The sequence below is a fragment of the Syngnathus floridae genome, chromosome 8 (genome assembly GCF_059516105.1).
Source record: "Syngnathus floridae isolate MCC-2025c chromosome 8, RoL_Sflo_1.0, whole genome shotgun sequence".
Classification (NCBI taxonomy): domain Eukaryota; kingdom Metazoa; phylum Chordata; class Actinopteri; order Syngnathiformes; family Syngnathidae; genus Syngnathus; species Syngnathus floridae.
This window is the reverse complement of record NC_142420.1, coordinates 9,077,212-9,098,135: the sequence shown is the minus strand read 5'-3', so window position 1 is coordinate 9,098,135 and position 20,924 is coordinate 9,077,212. Positions and strand designations below refer to the sequence as shown.

The following is a 20,924-nucleotide window of genomic DNA, read 5'->3' as shown; positions in this document are numbered from 1 at the left end:
TATAAAAATGTCTGTCAACAGCACATTTGTGCGTATTGTAAATCTTGTAATATTAGCTCAATGAAAATAGGCTATTTGTGCTTTGGTCAACTTTTTATCTGCGCAAAAAAAAAAAAAAAAAACACCTCAATCTTCATGCAATACATATATGTAACACCACGTGCCGTCGTCAATCTCATAGTGACAGAAAACGTCCTGGAGAATATATGAAGTGGAAACACAACAAGCCACCGAGGGGAAGATCACACAGAGACAAAAAGACAATCATAATGTTTATATCCATCACTGTGACACAAAGCAGAACACTTCATGCATCAGAGGCTTTAAGTGCTTCTGTATGGCAGGTTCAACAATGATGCACAACAGCATATAGTACATACAAGGAGACAGATTAATAGGGATGGAATCTGGTTCACATCCTGCTTATAGTTCCCAGATGACATGAAGCTGTCTGATAACAGATCAACACTATATTTTGGATTTAGAGGTAAGAATTTATATTACCCAACCAGCCTAAGAGGCATATTTTTTTAATAGCGGAAGGTAATCTGAGGAATCCCACACAACGACTTGCCCATCGTTTTGCCCCCATGCCGAAAAATCTTTTAAAATTACAGTATGGCTTCACCTTACTCTCATCATACCGTAACTCAGTGAACTTTATTCCCATCGTAAATGTCATGTCATCTTCCAATATCATCTGAACTGAGCTTGTTGAGGTTAATTGAGGCGTACTCGCACTGAGGTAACTAGGACTTTGCTCCAATTTCTCATTTCATATTTTGGACAATATACGCGACATGAATTTAATCCAAAGTAAAATTTTGTATTATATATTTTTAATGAAGTCTGAAAATCGATTTTGAGATTGAATGGGGTTGCATACAGAAAGTAAAACAAAACAAAAAAATCTCACTTCAGATTCTGTCAAAACCTGTCTTGACTCACAGCTGGACGCCGGATAGCAATTCCTTGTGAAGGGCAGAAGAGAACCTTTTTTACATCATACCTGTCAACCCTGCTAATATTCCTCTCGCCCTCGCTGTCCGTCTATTAATACTATTCTCTTCCACTTCCTCTTCTACGTCTTTATCTCTCTATCAAAGTGTGAGACGGTCTCCAGCTTTGCCTTACGTGACTGGGGCTCATATCAGGGAGAATAATTTATAAAAACATGAATAAGGAATGTGGTGGCGTTTCCAATGATTCAAATCCGGAATGGAAACAGTCTGAAATATTTGGACAGTGCAGGATTGAGTGGTCCGTGTTCACCGAGCTGTTGTTAGCAAACGTGTCAGTAAAACCAGCTGTCAGAAATACCCAGGAGTAACAAAATGTAGAAGGAGAGACGGTGAGAAAGGTAAAGCAAGGGGAAAAAAAATGAAAGTGAAAGAAGGCAAAAAAATTAAGTTCTCAAAAATGAGCTCATCAGCTTCCTTTGGAGAACCGAGGGATTAGAAAGAAGATACTCATAGATATCATTGCTCTCAAGACACACCTGTCAGGACAGTCCGTCTTTTAGAGAATGGACTTTTATTTTATTTATTACCTGGGAAGTGACATTGAGAGGCAAACTTTTTCAATTTGGCCACGGGGTTATGGTCAAACGGCCACTGCGGACTTCTGAACATATGCTGGACCTGCTGTTTTTGCAAATGGGTCACTTCCGTGGCATGGCCATGATTGACTTCACAGGTAGCTATAAATGAAGCCATCCGGCAGGTATCATCTCAATGATAACGTCTGTTAAATAGTCTTTTAAGAAAGAACCATATATTGAGTGGTAGGGAGTAATCATCAGCTGAGTCCCGTGGGATGGCGCAGTTGCTCTTCTGTATCAGCACATATTTCAGTAACTCCGCATGCCAGAGTGTCATTTGTGAGCGGGATGGATTTCAGCACCTGTGTTGGATCATTCTATCATAGTGGCCTCCTTAAATGGTACAGTGGACTAAACTTTTCTCCATTCGTGAACAGCTGTCAGAAAAGGGATGTCATACAGCAGGCTTGTATTACTTTTGTAATTCATCTATATGGGACATTTGCTGTGAACCTTGATTTTGTTTTTAGTGTGTAAGTGTGTTAAATATACAACCTAACATGGTGGAGATCAGACTTGTGACACTCAGCCACGGCACAGAGTAGGTTTGGTAAAAACATGTGGGCACATTAAAATATATTATATATAAATTAAAATATATAATATTTATATGTTTTAATATATATAATATTTTTTTTTCTCTAAACAGCTTCTGTTTGTTGACATCTGTTGACTGTTAATGAGGAGAGGATAAAATTCAAGAGCAATAGTTGATTCAGAATCTCAAATAGTTCAACTTCTCGGAAATGTCGTATTTGAGATGTTTCCTCTCACTGTGGGATTGCTGACAAGATAGATTATATAGCATCACTTGGTTCCTGATGTCCACTGTGAAGAAAAGTAACACTGTTTCCAAAAGCCCTGAAAACCATCATCTGAAGAATGTTTCGGTATTAGAAAACCATCTGTTCCTTCGTCAAAGTGTCCTGCGAGTATTTATGAATGCTGTGGCAGCTGCGTTATTTTGATATCACGGTCTGATGTCTGTATTTTCTTCCACGGGATTCCTCCGTATGGATTTCATCCAGCATCCGTGCAACCAAGACAGACGCAGCGGCTTCAGTGGGGAGGAACTAAGTGGCGTGCAAGCGAAAATGTCCCATGGAGGAAGAACAATGAGACTGGATTTACGATGCGTGTGTGTGTGTGTGATGATGTGACACCACCGAAAGAAACAGAACAAATTAGGACATTTCATACTGAGATTTAGTCCCCCCCCAAAACCATAGTGAAGCATTAGATCCATAGCTGAACTCTTAATTTATTTGCACAGAATTACTTAGACTTGTACCAATGAGAAATTAATGCAAACAAATTATTACCAATGTCGTCATATTTACAAGTATGGACAAATTGATAAAATATTTTTGGAAAGTAAGAGGAAAGGGGAAGTACCCAGATAAAAGTCCTGTTGACTGTGAGGCATATGTGCTAACCACTATAACACCGCGCTGCCAAAGCTGATGATGTGGAAAATATATTCTTTCTTTTTTTTTAACTTTAATTCTCTGAATCCCATTTATTAAAATCAGTGGAGCAGATTCAAAGTAGTTGAATTCATTTACTCTATATTCCATTCAGTCGGGTCTGTTTCAAAGGTGTATGGAAAGCTTCACCCGAGTGACTGCTGACACTCACATGCATTTAACAGTGCTGTGTTGGGAAGATGGAAACGAAACTAATCATGAATACATTATCCTTCATCCAGAGCCAAGCTATTCTATTTACAATGTATTTCTGTGGATCTTTATACCCAGTTAATGAGATTTCAAAAATGTGGAATGAATGGCATTTAAATTGCAATTCAGTGTGAAGGAGGGCATCAGGAAGGGAAGGGGAGGGATTCTACCCGAAAAAAATGGCGCTATTACCAGACTCGCTCCGCTCGGTGAACAGAGTAGTTATGGGAAATGAAATAGACAGCTTCCTTGTGTGAGGACGAAGGATTTCAATCAAATGAGTTTTAAAACACCAAAAAAACAAACAAAAAATACAGCTTGGCTAAAAATATGATGCCACAATGTAATTTAGATATTTTAAATCTAACAAAGCCAAAAATGCAATCACAATAAAATAGTTTGCAGCTAGCTGTTTAGCTCGGAGCTAAATTTTGCTGTGAACGGTCGAGCGCAGTGCCTGGCGGTCAATCAAAGTTAATACTGTAATACCAGCTTAACATAGTTCTGAGGTGACTCCTAAGTTTCGATGAAGTTTTGCATTATGTCACGGTTCACGTGTTTTTTGTAAGAAGGCCACCCACATATTTTTTTTCAATCTGATACGGAGGTCTTAACTGTACTGTTCAAGTTTGAGGTTTCCCTGTTTTTATTCTTCTGTCATTCTGTACTACTTGTGAGCTGGAATAAACCCTGGAATGGTCACCACCATCATTCACACACATGCACAAACGAGTGCCTGCCATGCATTATTTTTTTGGGGGAATGTTGACGGAATTGTCAGTCTTAATTTTTAATGACTGTCTCATTCTTTTAACATAACGTTAATGTTTGTGTAAGCACTATATGCCGTGTGATTGTCTTGCAATCAGTTCCGTATGTTTTAAAAATAATTTTTAAAAATGCATTGTCTTTTAAATCTGAAATAAAATACACTAAAATCATTCATTTTAGTCTTTTGCTGTTTTCTGTTGCGCTCACTTTTGAGTGGAACCAGCATTGTGGTTTCTTCTAATAGAAGAATGGAAAGTGGCACAAACTCCAAAGTAAAAAATAAAAAAATCTCTTCTGGCAAGACAATCTGTATCAAAAGTGGGATTAATATATATTTGGCTGACTCAGCAAGAATTTTTACATTAATGATATAATGTACATTTATCATACTTATTTAAGTTTACATATATAGTCCCCATTTCTCTTTTTCTAATCAAATTCACTGTCTGTCGGATTGGGTGCGGCTAACAAAAATCTGGCCAGTAGTCAGGAGCTTCACGAAGACCCTGAGGTGGTTCCCGACTGGAGCCAAGCCACTGTAATCCATTACACTGGGACACTTGGTTGGGGCAGACTCCGTTCCCATGCTGCAGGTCATATTTCATCCCAAACATACTTCACAACATAAAGATTATAAATCAATTTTTATTTAAAGACTTTGCTCTGTCTGTTTCAAACATTGTTTCTTCAAATCACATTTCATGTGTGTTGACATTTTGTAGTTAGTGTATCATTATTTTTATCACTTGAAATAATTTTTTCCTCTCTGTGATGTTAGTCACTGATCATGTATATACGTTCAAAACTTTACTCAATTGAACTTATATATTCTAGACATTAAAAAGTGTGTTCACCATTCGACTGAATGTTCCAACCGCTTTGACCACATCGCTGTTGTGTAATGTGAAGTGCTGGTTAAACATTTCATAGTGTCTGGCTCGACCAGACGATCTGATATCCACGTTCATGCACACAACGCAATATATCTTAATGTCAACAGCACAATTGTGTTTGACTTGTAGACTACACACAACTTTCCACTTTTGATTATGATAGCAGGAATTGTGAATGCACTTACCATATCGGCGCCGGACCGCACACGGATTCCCTTCTCGGTTATCCAATCGAGTAAATAACATTATGAAACTTTGTGAGCCATCTAATCAATTTCTCTGTTATTTGTCGACAGGGCAAAATAGAACATGGAGTCAAGATCATATTTCGTGGTACATTGACTGAACTAAGCTCAGACAACATCTTATTTGCCCATGATAGTCTGTGAGCTATTTCACAAGGTCAAAAAAAAATACATTAAGAAGGCCATGTTGTTTTTTGCCTTTGAATGAAAGTGTGTAGGACAAGAAAGAGTAGCACATTTATTTTACCACTAAATGTGAAGTCCGTATGCTCAATTTGTCCTTGCATTGTGGACAGGATAAACATTTTTTTCCCCACTAACATAAAGTGAGGCTGAGTCCTCAGACACAAATCCATTGCCCACTTTTAAGTTAATTTTCATCTCACCTCTGTGCCACAGATGTTTGCATAAGGCATATAGTCTGCCAAGACCTGACAAATACCCATGATAATTATTGGATATTAGCTCCCTCTACTGGTTGCATCTCTTTTTCCTGAGCCGCTGTCATGATTCTTTTAAAACGCACCAATACAAGACAGTGTATATGTGTAAATATTGTATCTGTTGAACAAATGTAGCTAGAAAATTAAATTATATTTTTAGTTTTGACGTTGCATACAATTCTAGGTTGTGGTCCAAACTGCAGCAATTGTCATAATGGTGTGACCCACATTATGTTGACTTTCCTGAGTATGTAGGACAAAGCTTGTTATGGGCTCGCTTTTGGTGCATTAGCAAACTAAGACAAAATAACAAAAAAATACCTTAATACAAGAGTTTATGCTAGAGCTGTTCAGATTCAAGTTGCTACTGTGTCTGTACTGGTTATTTAAAAAACAATACGATAGTTCAGAGGTATAATTTAACAATGGCCGGTTTTTATACCCCCTGATTTATGCACTACTGACAATAATTTATGGTACAATAATGTTAGGAAGAAAGCATGACACTGTAATTTGAACAGACATAAGAGATTTTTGAGGAGGTTAACCTTAAGCCATAAAACAAATTCACATAATGAAGGCTTTCCTCGTTGTTTAGTGGTGCAAAGTATTTTTATTGAACAGTGTCCCTGTCCTCTGTGTTTTGTTGTTGCCATGCTCTTTCGCCAGAGTTAGGATTAAAGTGCACAACTTTTTGACCCTCACTATATATAGAGAGAGAGAAAGAGAGAGAGAGAGACTTTTAGGAAGTGTGGATGAAAACTGGCTGATGTCTTTCCGTTATCATGCATGAACAATTGTTCCACACAGATTTCTTTGCTGCCGTCGTTAAACTCGATCTGACCTGTCAATTCTGTAATACAACTATGCAAATTCTCAATCTCTTCATTCTAATTTGACACATGGGAGTCAATGAGTACATTTAACTGGCAATCACGTCAGTGAACACTGGATGGCATTGTTGCTGCTCTGGAACATGCATTTTTTTTGTCAGCTTATACAGCAGCACAGCATGCCAGGCAGTAAAATCCAAAAATATTGCCAATTTCCTTCCATATTCAAGCATACATGCTTAAGAAATTTATGTTTTTCTTTCAAAATGTCACCCCAATCAGAGTGAGGCTGAGGAAAATCACAACGCTTGTGATGCTGCTGAAATGCCAGTAAACATCTTGAAGAAATCCCACCTGGATCCCCGACTAGACCCAGGGGATCGTTGTAAATAACATGTTCCCTAAATAAAACACCGTATTGATGGGTAGCGTTTATTAGATGTCATGTGAATGGCCAACGTGTGGGAGAAAATGTCAAACTGACGTATTAAATGTCCATCCTGTCGGTCAGCCTTAACATTTGTGTTGTTAAAGTTGAAACATGAATGTTTGTTTTGAATCAGAAATGTGCAACCACACTAAAAAAAAAAATGGTACACATCTTTAGGAAGAGTTAGCGGCTCTATTTACACAGATGGTCCTCTGGGAACTGAAGGCACAGTTATCGTAATGGCAGACAAAACCAGTTTTTCTGGTTCCGGATTGCCACACCCAAGTCACCTGTCTAATGTGAGACACCAGGCACAGGATATCTCTTATTTAATGTGATTTTACGCGATTCTGCCTTTCATTGGTTTAGTTTATCTGTCTTTGGTAAAAGTGAAGTGTACCATAATAAATTAAAAGAGTTAAATACATTTAAATATAGTACTACTTGTACACCGTAAATATGTTTTAACCAGAGCAAAAGAACATTCATTTTATATATATATATATAATCATTTTTAGTCCAAATATTTATTTAATCATCTGGATGGTTTGCCGGTTTTTTTTCAAATACAGACTGTTTTTATCAACGTATGAAATAATCAAAATTGAATTAATCTATGTAGGTCAAGCTGCCTCCATGGTAAATTATTTATCAACTTAGCCGGCTTGTTTTAAATTCCATTTCACCACTTTTTTACAGTGAAATGTAAAACCTAACAATAATGATTATTTTTTCCTCCGGTTCTACTGTAACTATTAAAATGAAATGATCAGACTATGAAATAAATGCTCACCCCACCTCCCCCATCCTCGGCATCTGAAACAAAAAAAGAACATTCCCCATAATATTAAATTTTAGCTTCAGTTGAAAGTGCATTGTCTAAATATAACATTCGAAAAAGCTTCTAGTGCTTGCGGTCAAACAAGTTTGAACAATACAATTTGTGATGAAGTTGGAAGAGGTAGGAGTCTTGTTTGTGACCCCTCTCAGATGATGGCGAAGGTCTCCAATAAACAGTCATGTTGGTGAAGAGCACTCAGTGAACTGTCTCTTCCAATAGTAGTCACTTCACACCCTCTTCAAAGAAATAAGTGCCTCAAATATCAATTCCTGGTCTCCCCTTAATTGTTTTCTATGCTCTGCTGAATCCGTCTTCACCGTCGCTGTGTCCAACAGCAAGAAACGCGCTACCATAACCTTCACTTTAATGCCACTCGATTCCAATGTCCCAACAGGTAAGGGAGACACTTTAAATTCCACTTTGTAGAACTTTAAAAGCAGCATTTCCAAGGAGGGCAACAACAGCAGCAGATCTGACGAAGGGGGTTCTTTTTTTTGTACCGGGCGGCCAACTTGAATTTCTCATTAGAAGCCACCACGTAATCTTGGGTCCTCTCTACGTTGGTTTGGATGTGCTCAATGTGGGTCCCTTGTTCCTCCACGAGCATGAAAATATCCATGAAGAGGTCCCTCAGCTCATTCATATTACTTTCAAGGCTCAGCAACTCCTGAATGATAACAACAGAGAAACAGTGTCAATCAAAACTAGTAAACGCGATGAGACTACAATCCACAATCCTGGGAAGTTATTTACAAACAAAATGCAACTACTGATAATGAAAACATATTTGATGTGTTATTTCCTCTTTTCCCAAAAGCCACAATTGCAATCACATTTTTTTTTTTTTAATAAAATATGAGTTGCTTGCCGTCACCCTCACCTTGTGCCGCTGTTCAATCTCAGACAATTGGGAGCGAGTGATTCTGACATCATTTAACAAGTTCTCATTGAAGACTTCCCATTTTCCTGTGGCAACCATCTCGTTCACCTCTGTTTCCGTCATATCCCTTCCCGAGACTTCCAGCTGCCGGATAATGAAGTGCTTGCAGCGCTCCTGCTTGGTCAACAGTCCTTCATTATATTGGCGCAGTACCTGCATAAAATATAAAAGAATTTAAATATAAGGAGAAGAAGAGGGAATTTAATGAGAAGACATTTGGGTGGAGCCCCAGGTAGAAAAACACTACTAAAGTAAATTGACTGAGTAAATTAAAGTGATTGCCCTTACTCAAAAAAAATCTGTATTTTCATCTTTGATTGCTACAATCCTCTTAACTTGTGATAATATTTTTCTAAGTGTCATTATTTTACATAATTGTTCATAAAATAGAGGGAAAAAAGACTATTTATGTTAGGTGTGTTTACCAACCTGCTGGAATTTGAGAAAAATTGCTGCATGCTGGGAGCGTTGTATTCTCGTCGTAGCAGCAGCGGGGCCATGCTGCTCTTCTGCTTTTTGTACTTGTTTAGAAAGCTTATCCAGACGTCGGCGGATGCTTTCAGCTTGGAGCTTGATGTCCCTCGTTATGCTGCTCTCCTTTTTCATGATACTAAACCGTCGCATGGTTGCTACCAGCATCTTCTGCTGTTGGCTGAATTTCAGGACCTGGTTGCGATTAGAAGTGATTTTCAGTAATTTGTCCAAAAATTGTAATTTAATTACGTATAGTAACTTTTCAAAAAAATCTATTAGAAAGAAGATGGTAAAATATATATTTTTAATATTTTCATTTGGTGGCATGCTGTGATATTTGTGAAAACCATTGTTTTTCAGGTGCCATGGTTTAATAAAGGTTGGGAATGACTGCACAAAGCACACCTAACCTCGATCTCCAGTGCGACGATATCATTCCGGATCTGCTGAACTTCCGACAGGAAATTATCGATGACCGGCTCCTCTTCAAACAGGACAGCCTCTGACCTTGTGACGCCGACGACCACAGACGCGTCAATCTCATCCTCGGCCTGGAGGTTAGAGCTCACACTTCCTGCATCGGGAAACTCCTGAGTCCTCTCTTGTAACTCTTTTAAGCGGTCTCTCATTGTGGTGGATTACTGGCACAACACAACGGAATTAGCTTCTGTTACAAAGGAGGCTGAAATGATCATTTATCCTCGACATATCTTTCAAGTCATCAGATTTGGACGACTTGTTTCAATGTGTATTGCTTTTTTGCTACACGTACACAAAATAGGAACCACAGGCCGAGCCTGAGTAATCATGAAAAAAATAAAAAGTCATGATGTGCCCTGACATCCTGTTCCACTTTTATTTGACCCTAATGCCGAGTGGGTGTTAGCGCAGAAAGCAATTTTTCACAATGGCTCTATCCGTTGGATGTGGTGGATCACTGTCTCACTTGGCCCAAATGCAAGTAGACTGTAGTGAATTTCTTATTCACCGCCAATAAACAAAGGATTCTTTTTTTTCATCGTTTCATATATTCACAGAAATTATTTTGTGAGTATTTTGGCTAACCACAATGAAAGGGTAAACAAGATTTGCATTGAGAAAGAAACAATCTGAACTTATAACAACAAAAGATGGACAAAAAAAATAATTATTATTTTGTGAGTTAAACAATGCTGTCAGTGTTGTAAAATCACTGCAAGAGTTGAATTTATTAAGCTTTAGACACACATCTAAGGAATGGTGATATTTGCTAAAGCCGAAGTAAACATTGGAGGGTTCTGCTTCTGATTCCAACCAAGATTCAGCCCAACATTGTCTGAATTCCTTTGAAAGGTGAAGTGCGTTGTATTCATGCGTTTAATTAGGCATGTAGCATTTTCAATCTGATATTCAAAGAAATGTTGAGTGACCTTAAAACTGCATTGTGGAAGATAAGTTTTTGGGATGCTATCGGGGGTGTTGGAATTCGCCAAATAGTTCTAGTTGGGCCATATCAACAAGTGGTTGTAGCAGAAGTAGAGCAGATAAGCTTGTGTAAGCTTATCAGAGTTTAAAGAATAGAATGTAATTCATAGGTTTTGAGGCCAAGATCCCTTTTCCCCTCCCTTTCCTGTCCTCTTTTTCTGTAGTGCTAACAGCAGGGCACAGAAGAGCCGATTAAAAACAAGTATTGAGAGGATTTGGGAACACATTCTCTGGCGTCACAACCAAAAAGCTGCAAGAAAGTGAGTTTGTTGCACTTCATTTCTGTATCCAAACATTGTGTCCTGTAAAACAGAACAGGTTCCTTGTTTACCGACATTACACAACTTCATAAAGGTGGAAAAGGAGTGTTTATTTTTTTTTTTCTTGACATGGTCCCGCATTTGATATCCAAAGTTGTGTGTGTGTGAGCATAGTCTGAAGTACACGTAGTTCTGTCGGGTTTTCTCTTTTTTTCAGATTTTTAAACAAGAACAGCCACACAATACTTGTCAGATTTAAACAAATCATTACATTTACCTTCAGTCAGTCAGCATTCCATTTTAAGATCTCACTTGAGATGTCCTATCCAGATATATCTGTGAATATAATCCATGGTAAACATACTTGACGTCAGCCATCTTCAAATCTAACACTCACGCGTCATGTTAGAGCCCTGAAAAACAGCCACCAGCTGCTCTCCAACGCTCACAGAGAAAAAGTTGCACTCCCAAGCTAGGAAAGTTTTGAGGAAGTCTATTGGAGCACCTCCCTTTCCTTTTGAGGAAAGCCACTAGGAAAGGAGCAGACCGCAGGCTGATTTGCTTATCTAAAGAAAAGACAGATGACGTGATTACCTTCAGTGATGGAAAGGGACGAAACCACATGGGAAGGAAGAGGATGCCATAATCCCGCCCCTTATTTCTGGTCAGGTAAACAGAACACAGCAAATACAAAGGTATTGTGTGCTTTGCTGAAGCCAAACAAGGAGACTTGGGTGTCAAGCAGGGCGTTAGGTTTCAGATGCACAAAGTTGATTTCGATGTGAAATGTCTGAGTTCCCGGGATAAGCCCTCTGGGTCTGGGGGTATTGTACTCCTTGGGCCCCAGTAAGTCCACTGAGTACTTTTGACAGATTTCAACTGACAAGCTCCCCAAAACCCTCTGCGCCTTTTCAGCACAGCAAGCGACACACTCGGCTAAACCGCTCCTAGTATAGTGTCATGTGTTTGCGGATGAGACAAGTTTGGGGAGGTCAACAGTTTTGTCTGGGTCATGTTAAACTTTGAAGGCCAGTTGCAATATTTCACACCCCCTCAGCCCGACTGTGTGTTCATAACCTTGCAGCAACCACATTGTTGGTGTGGTTGCTAAATATGCCTCTGAGGCAGTACATAGGTTAAAGGGTCAGAGAGTTAATTAACCTTAATGCATATTTTAGTCTGACTCTGAAGCTTAATTTACATATTTTTTGCATCAAAGCAGGTTGCCTTAATTGATACATTTTTTTTCTCCAGCACAATGTGGACCAATTAAAGCTTTCAAAGTTTGGAAATCATCATTTAGTTTACTTCTAGTGGGTGGTATTGTTTTGCCTGCAGTATGACAATTAAAAGACACATTAAATATATGATGACTCTGCCAAATGTTGCGGGTGAAGATTAATTCTGCTATACCTCTGTGCATGTAATAAGGCTGCGTTATGTTAACCATGAGTCAGTCATCCCCAAAGGCAAGATATTATGACAACAAAGCAAAACCGGTTTTCTGAGCTACAAAATTCACCTTCATCAGCATCAGCTGTTTTGTGGGGGTGGAGGGTGTCTTTTTTTCTTTGAGACGCTCAAATAATTAAAAATAATCCGTCACTCTATTAAAAACACACATATGTTCCTATTTTTGTTGTTTTCCACAAAATGAGCTTGTTTAAATCGGCTGCTCACTTACTTGGTTGACACAACATTGTACAAAAGATCAATGATGTCAGAGTGTTTCCATCTCCGAATACCTCATGCACAACTGCCACTATGAACCACCAGGAAGTATCTCTCTTTGTGCTAGCACCAACCAACATTACTCCAAACTAAACCAATTCTTGCCAAATGGCTCTTTTTGATATCCCGTGTACCGCTTGGACCAGACAATTCTATTATGCCGCAAAAACGCCATCATGGCACCTGATAAACTTCATCTAAATGTCATATGAGAAAGATGCTAGAGAAGATAAATGAGTGTGGCGCAATAGCTGGTCAGAGGGGCAAGGATAATGAGGGCAAAGCCACCGTCATTAAGCCAATGAGGGAGATGGATACCCAAGTTGTGGCCTTGCTTGGTCAAATGAAGAATTAAGAATCTGTATAAATGTTCCCTTCGGTGCAATTTGAACTTATAACTAATGTAACGTAAGTAGGCAATATGCTTACGTTGCTGTCCATGTTAACCTACGTAGTACTCTGAGGGCTCTATTTAAATAGAGTGGATCTTCTGCGGGGCAGCAATGCTGGTGTATCCTGATTTTTCGATGTATGTATATATATATATATATATATATATATATATATATATATATATATATATATATATATATATCCGGTATGTGAGAGGTTAATGACAAGAAGGAAGAAGTGTTACAGGGGACAGGTTAGTAATGCAATAGACCAGATCCATACATATGAGACACACACACATATGCACACATACATACACAAACATGCCCAGACTCATCTCCCACCAGCCGGCCACCCCTAATCGAGATAGAGGCAGATCGAAATGCCTGCAGATGACAAGGTTCGAATGGATTGGCTTCCATGCCCTTGTCATGTTGCTCCATCTGCACCAAACAGAGAGGAAGACAGATGGAGAGTGCTGGGCGGTGAAGAAAGACAGGTAGGAGAAGGCTAAGGGATGTATTCAAAAGATGAAATGCGCAAAAACATATTTCTTTCAAAAAATATTTCCTGAGCACAGGTGTTTTTTGTCGTTTATTCAGTCTAAACACACCTTTACAGGATGTGACTTAAAAACACTGAACCAGTGTGTAGTGGAATAACTCACATCTCGTAATGATTAGTTAACAATGACAGATCGTACCATACCTTTCCCCTTTGAAGATCAATATCTTGAGCACATCTTCCACTCATGTCCCCTAATGCAGTGTTACACATTACGAGAGAAAATGTCACAAAAATGTTTGCGTACTAAAATAATGATCTAATCAGTTTTGGACCTGACTCTTTATGGGTAAAAGGTTTCAGCCAACTATGCTGATGTGATCATTATAAGCATCCCGTGTAAACATGCTCTTTTTAATTCATTCAGTAATTATGTCGGAAATACCATAGAGCTTATAAAAGCTTTATATGGCTAATTTATTGTTGGAGCGATGTATTTTCTGCAAGGTGATGCAGTGGCAAATGCTGAGAGGCAGGTTAATGTTGTTTCCCCTCTCAGGCGGATTAATCACCTACCTACTACCTGCCAACATAATCTTTGTCAGGAGATAGGGAGACTCTGCCAACTGCTAAACTGCCAGACAGCAGGGGGAAGAGAAAGAGAGATGGCAGGAAAGAGAAATTAACCACATGAATTTGCTTAATTCTTCTCAAACATTTTTGTCATCTTTGCCTTGTGTGCGATACGTTTGTATTATTTTGTTGCTGTTATCATTCGGTGAGCAACAAACTGTACATTTTGAAGGTCAAATATGCGGGAACAAAAGTGAACACCAAACGGAGCCTCTCTAAAACGACATTTGAAATTGAGATTGAAGCAATCCCATTTGTTCCTGTTAGCTGGGCGTCTCTCATTGACATCGTCTGATGGGAGTTTGTCTTGGACGATGTCCTTCATTTCACCTCCCGAGGTCTCTCCTATTATTCCCTCCCCTATCCTTTCTTCCATACTGCTTTTCCTATGTTGAGATCATAAATTGCTGAATATGAAGCCTTGTTTCCAGTCCGTTAAACGCACCAGCCAATGCCAAGGGCCTTCCATCCCCTGTTGCTCCTCTGACGGCACTTAGGTGAAGAAGAAAAAAAAACCACAAAAAAAATCGCTTTTGTCTCAGTTATGTGTCATTCAAGCAGAAAAACTCAACAATAGCCTAAACAACTTCCCATCTCAAAGACGACGCCACTGTTATATCCGAACGGATGTATTGATTTTATTGTGCAGTTAAGATTCTTCAGATTCATTCTATTTCTGCTTCCATCCACAACAGACAATATTAAACATTTGCCTACATCAAAGTGCGATCACAGGGACTATATCTATCAATCCAGCCAACCGTTTTATGTACTGCTCATCCTCATTTTGTTTTTGCTATTTTTATTTTTTGCAAGATTGGTATGTATTAGCAATAAACTTTCTCCATAGCCTAGAACCACATAAGTGGCCCGCAGACCTGTTCTAAAAATAGCTCACCACATGTAAATAACCAATAATGGATGATATAGACGATTTAAAAAATGACCAACAGCAACTTTAATTCAGGGATGGCATTATGTGTTCCAAAATGTATTTTCAAAATATGTCGACTAATGTTATTTTTTATTGTTAATACTTAACATTGTTTTCCTCAACTGATATTTTTGTCTGTGGCTGTAAGATTCAGAGGTGAACAACAACTGAGTTATGCATAATGCAAGAAGAGCAGAGTCATGGATTGTGAATCACCACAGGCGGAGTAAACAGCAAACTGATGAAACGTGTGCATGGTGCAGTGGCCTGCGAGAATCTTTTTTTTTTTTTTTTTTTTTTTTTTAAACGTTTAACAAACAGTTGTTGGCAAAGGGCTGCAAAAGAGTCAAATGTCATTCTCAACTCTTTGGGACTTTTTAAATGTTGTGTCTCTTGTTATGGAACATTTCTTTTTTGTATACGAAGACATTTGTGAGAAGATAAGCAGTTGTGTCTGTTTTATTTTCTATTGAACCATGCTATTAATTATTATTTTTTATCCTAAGCTTATCCATGCACTAATTGGTTCACTTTTAGAAAAATTTTCATCGCACAGGAAATCTTTTTTTTTTTACCACTCAAGTTATAAGTGATTGAAAAATCATACAGCAGCTATCCTGTTTTGGAGATGGTTCATGATGGAATTTTGCTGTACTTTTTGTTTTCCAGAAATCTTTAAAACCCTGCGGATGGTTTCTCGCCCTCCCAAAAAGACAATGATTTCTCGATGTTCCCAAAAAGAATAACAGGTAAAATACAAATGCTCACCAGGTTCTGTCCAAGCCTGGTAGAATTTCTCATCAAGTCATGCCTGGAGGCTATTTATGCTCCGTCTAAGCTTGGCAGCTGAATGTCTGCAGCTCTGCGATTATTGACATGCTATTTTCTTGGAGTAAGTTGTCATGGCCTGAATGTGAACCCCAGTAAAAGACAGGTGAAGAAGATCATTGTTTGAATTGGCCTCTGTTGGTTGGAAAGTGGAATCATGTGAATCGGCTCCTGATTCACCCGCACGAGCTTAAACAAGGTGCTTTCGATCCCGGAGGAATTATTCATTTCCTTTTCAATGATCGCCCCACAGCTGTCATAAATTCTTGCAAAGAGTCCATTAAATTCATGTAGGACACAGGTAATTTAATTCATAAAACCGACAAGATTACATCAGAGTTGTAATAGCCTAATGATGAAGCATGGTGTTTGAGTTAATAAGATTGCTTCATAGATGACAGAGGCCAGGCTATCACCCACAAGGCTACTAAGGAAACACACGACCATTTTCAATCATCTCTCGCTCGCATAAGAGCCTCGTCTAAGATTTACCGTTTGTTGGGCATCGTAATGCCAACGATGCTTTTGAACAGTTGACGGTTGACTCTCAGAAACTTCTTTGCTTATCCGCTCTACTGCATACAAGAACTGAAAATGGCCAGGTCTGATATTTTTTTTTTGGGTTGTTGAATTAAAATGCAGACACCACGACAACTGCCTTGTCACGCTATGCTTTTTCTCTTAATTGGATTTATATCAGCTGCATGCCCCCATTCCTATTAGCCCAGCATATAAGTAATAATTATATGCTGAACAAATTAATTTTCATTCCCCCTTAACTGCTATTTTATTTTCTTTGCAATACTTGCATACTTAAACAGCTGTTTCAAGACCAAAATAAAGATGAGATTGTGAGGCAGTTGAATTCCAGTTAAAAATACCTTCTCAAAGTTGCTAAAGCATAGCGTAGAGTAGCTACAACCAATAAACTTAATGAGAGTGATGCTGCCTCTCTTGCAGTGGGAAGATGCGACTCATTCCGTGTCCTCTGTGTGAACCCTCTGTTTATCTCTGTACATTTTCAAAGGAAGCAAGAGCTGCTGATTTGCATAATCTAGACCGTATTGGGCATGTGCAACTGTATTGGCAAGAGCGTTGACTTTTTCCCTGCATTCCCAAATCTAATTATCCCGTCTGGCCTGGGGACAAGGCCTACTCAGTGAGCAGGAGAAAGGAGTTGGTCGCAAAATGAAAATGAAACAGATATAAAGCAAAATCCAGCGTCTGCACAGAATGAAAAAGAGGTTTTATCAGAAGTAGGTCACTATTTATAACAGCCCCGTCCAATTTTTTGGGGAAGAATCAACAGACTTACTAAATTTGTCACCAAATATATTGATGCCAATGTAAGACGTTTATAATACAACATTAGGGCCTAAATGGAAACTATTAAAAATGTTTCATTAAGCAAGCGACAATGCGCTGGTTGTTCTTAGCCACAAAGTAAATGCAAGCGCTGTCAAGGCCAATCAAATGTTACTTCATGCTTTAAATTTACAATTTAAATTGCTCACAAACTTCCTCCACTTAAGAACTTCCATTCAAAGTTCTAAAAGGAGACCCTACAGACGAAGCAAGTGCAAACTGGCAGCGACAGATAGACGGTTAGTCAGCTTTATAAGCTGGAGCTTGGCAGCGTTTCGACGCACTTGAGAGCCTCGTTGGAACAAAGTCTCACACTTAGGTATGCGGATCCACTCCTACCTCCTCTTTCCATCATCATAGCCTCCCTGTCATTAAAACTTTTAATTGACTCATTCACACCTGCTCATGCATTGCCTCATTTGAGACATGCCACCACCATGGAACAGATTATGCTGCATTCACTCACCTACGAGCCAAAATCACCTTGCCTCATTTATCAATACAATGGACTATCTATTTTTTTAATATTGCAGTGTCTTGTTCATCACTGTGATTCTCATCATCTGCAAATTTTTCACTTTAATTTGTATTTTTCCACCAATTGTTTTGGCGTAGTGGTGCATGTTTGTTGCTTTGGACAAAACATTTTAGAGCTTAAAGACAATGTTTCAATCTTAATTTTGTTTTAATAATGGGCAAAAATATATGTTCTATCAAAATTCCTCAGCGCGGTTTGAGGTCATTGCATTCTATTAGTTGAGTGCGATATGCCAAAAATATTTCCACACTGCTCCTTTAACGGCCAAAAACATTAAGGTTGTTTGTTGCTAATATAATCTAAATTCATTGAGAGGAAGTCAGGAGTGGTTCATTTAAAACCTTGCTCACTACGGGACTTTTTACAAGATTTGGCATTAATGTCCAACACACTTACTGTACAATTAATAGCACATAATTAATACAATATGTCTCCGCTATACCCAGCCCAGACTTCAACTTGTTTGTGGTCTCCAACCACACATCTTTCCCTTTTCACCAGGCTCCTCCTTCATTAATAAAGACTTAATCAAAATCACATTTCCTTTATGTAAATCATAACCTTTTGGAGCTGTCAGGAAATGAAATATCTCAAAATATCCCACAGAAGCAGGTCAATGGAAGTAAGTGGCCAGTTGTTAAGTGTCTAAATTGTAATCCACTGCGGACAGAGTGTCTTGGCATATAACATTATATTTTTGCGCTATTATTAGGCGCTAATGGCCTCCACCTCTTCTGGAAAATATGAATGAGCTCTGCTATACTTGCTTTTTCACTGACAGCAACTATTCCACTACATTCCATTTTTGCCAACCTTCTCCACAATTGTGTCTTTGCATTTTGTGACTAATGAGACTTCCCAGTGCCCTCTGAGTGTCAGAGGTCAAAAGGCCAATGTGCAAGTGAATGTGTCAGCATGTATTTTGACAACGGAGAGGAGCAAACTGCCTATGTGTGTAAAACTACCTGCTCTGATGAAAAATATTCTCACACTATAGACCAAGCAATGTTATGTAACTGCCTGCTTTTCAAGTGATAAGAAATGTATTTATTTTTATTTATCGACAACTGCAATAATTAATTGTTTAGTTTGTTAGAAAAACTGATAGATCGCACTAAGAAGTATGCAAAAATAGTACATTTATTTTTGTCTTTTTAAGACTTCAATTCTGTGTTCATTATATTTTGAATGTGTCCTGGTTTACTGTTCCAGTTTCCAAACTTGCTTGGATTCCCTTTGAATCGGTTATATTTGAAGCCGTTCAATCAAAATCCGTAGCAATGGTAAGCCTCCAGTTAGGCTTACTTAAAAAAAAAAAAAAATCATGCAATTTTTACTACTTGTAAAAACACACAGGTGTGATCGGTCCTTCGATAGCCTGCAGCGGACAAAATCGATAAAACCAAAAAGTCTTGCTACTATTTTCATACTCTCTGCCCCCCCTGGACCTCACACTAGAGATTAGTTCCCCTTGAGTGATCCTCGCTGCAGGAAAATGGCCTCATTAAGAGCCAGTGAAGCCACATTGAGGGCAATCTGACTCTGTCTGCGATTAGGCTGCACAAGACCCTTAATCTGCCGTGTGCATAATGGACACTGGCTGTGAAATTGAAACTGTCCATGGTGCAGTAGGTCAGCACTGTTGTGTAATATCAAGAACAGAAGTCTTGTAAGGTAACAGACTTCAAATATTTTTCTTTATGTATTTGTACTTTACTGTGCTATTTTGGTATATGTGGTAACTTTTGCTAAACTACCATTCTGGTTGTGTGATATGACTAAAATTAAGTGGTTGAGATGAATAAGTTAAGGTCTGGTGGTTTATGATTTAAAAATGATTGACATCCTCGGTGTATCTTTTAAAACTGGATCCTCATGTTAGAGTACACAATACGCCTTTGGCAGTAATATGCAGCGCGCTGAGGTCCAAACTTATCTGATAATAGTTCTTTTAAGCCCTCTGCATCCTTGTGCCTTTCCAGATTGCTTAATTTGTCAACATGCCAAGCCCTTGCATATAATGCATAATTATAAAATGATGAATGTGTGCTCCAACTGCCCTATAGAACCTCTTCGTGCTGTGATAAAACACTGTGTAAGTTATCGGGCCGCTGAAGATGCTTCTTAAGGTTGTGTCACTCTGTATAGCAGTGACAGATTTGCTGTTGATCACCAAAAGAGTCTAATACTCTCTCGATCAGAGTGCATCACAACGGTCACACTGCGTGATCACAGATGAGTTATTGACCTCCCACAAAACAAAGGCTTTACAGCAACTGCGGCAATACATCAAATGCTCCGTGAAGGATGATAAAAATGGTGCAAGATGTTGATGAATTAAACAAAAGTCAAACTTCCATTTTTGCTTTGTTGTGGTCTTTCGATTCAAAATGCATCCGGATCACAAATTCTAAATAATGATCAACGTATGAGCCATGAAATGAAATTGAATAGGAACAATGGGAATACTGTGAGGATATTCCATGTATATATTTGAAAAGAATGGCTTTGGAATAGTGGTCGGCGTCGTCAGGTTCTCCTTTTGCTTATTGTTCTGCCTAATATTCTTGATTGACTAAACTTGATAGACCAAATATGTTTCTTTATAAAATAAAATGCTTCGATACCTCTCCAGTATGATACGGCTACCTCAAATGACTTGATGCATGCCCCAGCAGATTTTAAGAACCCTATTACTGGTTTCAATCTGATTAGATCGTCCAGATAAACATCTAAGAGATTTAGCGCAGGGCTTTGCCGGAGTTCAAATCCACTGATGATTAATCGTATTTTTCTGAATATAAGCCACACTTATAATCTGTTAATTTTGTCAAAATCAACCTTATGAATTGATGTCAAACTGAAGTTGGATGAACTTTGATTCATTTGCTGGTCCGGTTTGTTTTTCTTAATGTCGAGTAATGCAATTTATAGTCCATTGGGCCTTTTAACCGAGTGCACCTTATGGAAATTTCTACAAATAGACCTGTTCCTTGAGACTCTACGCCTTATAACCTGGGGCACCTTGTAACCCAAGGCACCTTTATATATGCAAATTTCCCAAAATAGACCTTTTTATTGAGAGAGCACCTTCTAATCCAGTGCACCATACAGTCTGAAAAATA

The 20,924-nt window shown here is 38.6% G+C and overlaps 1 protein-coding gene and 2 long non-coding RNA genes across 11 annotated transcripts in view; 2 read left to right on the top strand and 1 right to left on the bottom strand.

Annotated features, from left to right (window-relative positions):
* Positions 1-20,924, top strand: part of LOC148394406 (uncharacterized) — a 55,104-nt gene that overhangs the window by 10,077 nt on the left and 24,103 nt on the right. For 4 of the 9 annotated variants that reach the window (XR_015859733.1, XR_015859734.1, XR_015859730.1 and 1 more), the window contains exons 3-4: positions 9,510-9,706; positions 15,738-15,817. This is a non-coding gene — a long non-coding RNA (uncharacterized LOC148394406). Of the gene's footprint in view, positions 1-9,509; positions 10,006-10,777; positions 10,874-15,737; positions 20,157-20,924 lie in introns of those variants that run through there. The other 5 variants (XR_015859737.1, XR_015859731.1, XR_015859736.1 and 2 more) reach the window with 3 other exon arrangements.
* Positions 418-4,220, top strand: LOC148394408 (uncharacterized). Its single transcript, XR_015859738.1, has 2 exons — positions 418-487; positions 2,629-4,220. It is a non-coding gene; the product is annotated as an uncharacterized LOC148394408 (long non-coding RNA).
* On the bottom strand, positions 6,883-11,439 carry stx19 (syntaxin 19). Its single transcript, XM_088382277.1, has 5 exons — positions 11,151-11,439; positions 9,560-9,790; positions 9,105-9,341; positions 8,616-8,828; positions 6,883-8,402 (listed from the first exon to the last, which is right to left on the bottom strand). The coding sequence occupies exons 2-5, from the start codon at positions 9,776-9,778 to the stop codon at positions 8,166-8,168; spliced, it is 906 nt and encodes a 301-aa protein (XP_088238403.1). The 5' UTR covers positions 9,779-9,790; positions 11,151-11,439; the 3' UTR covers positions 6,883-8,165.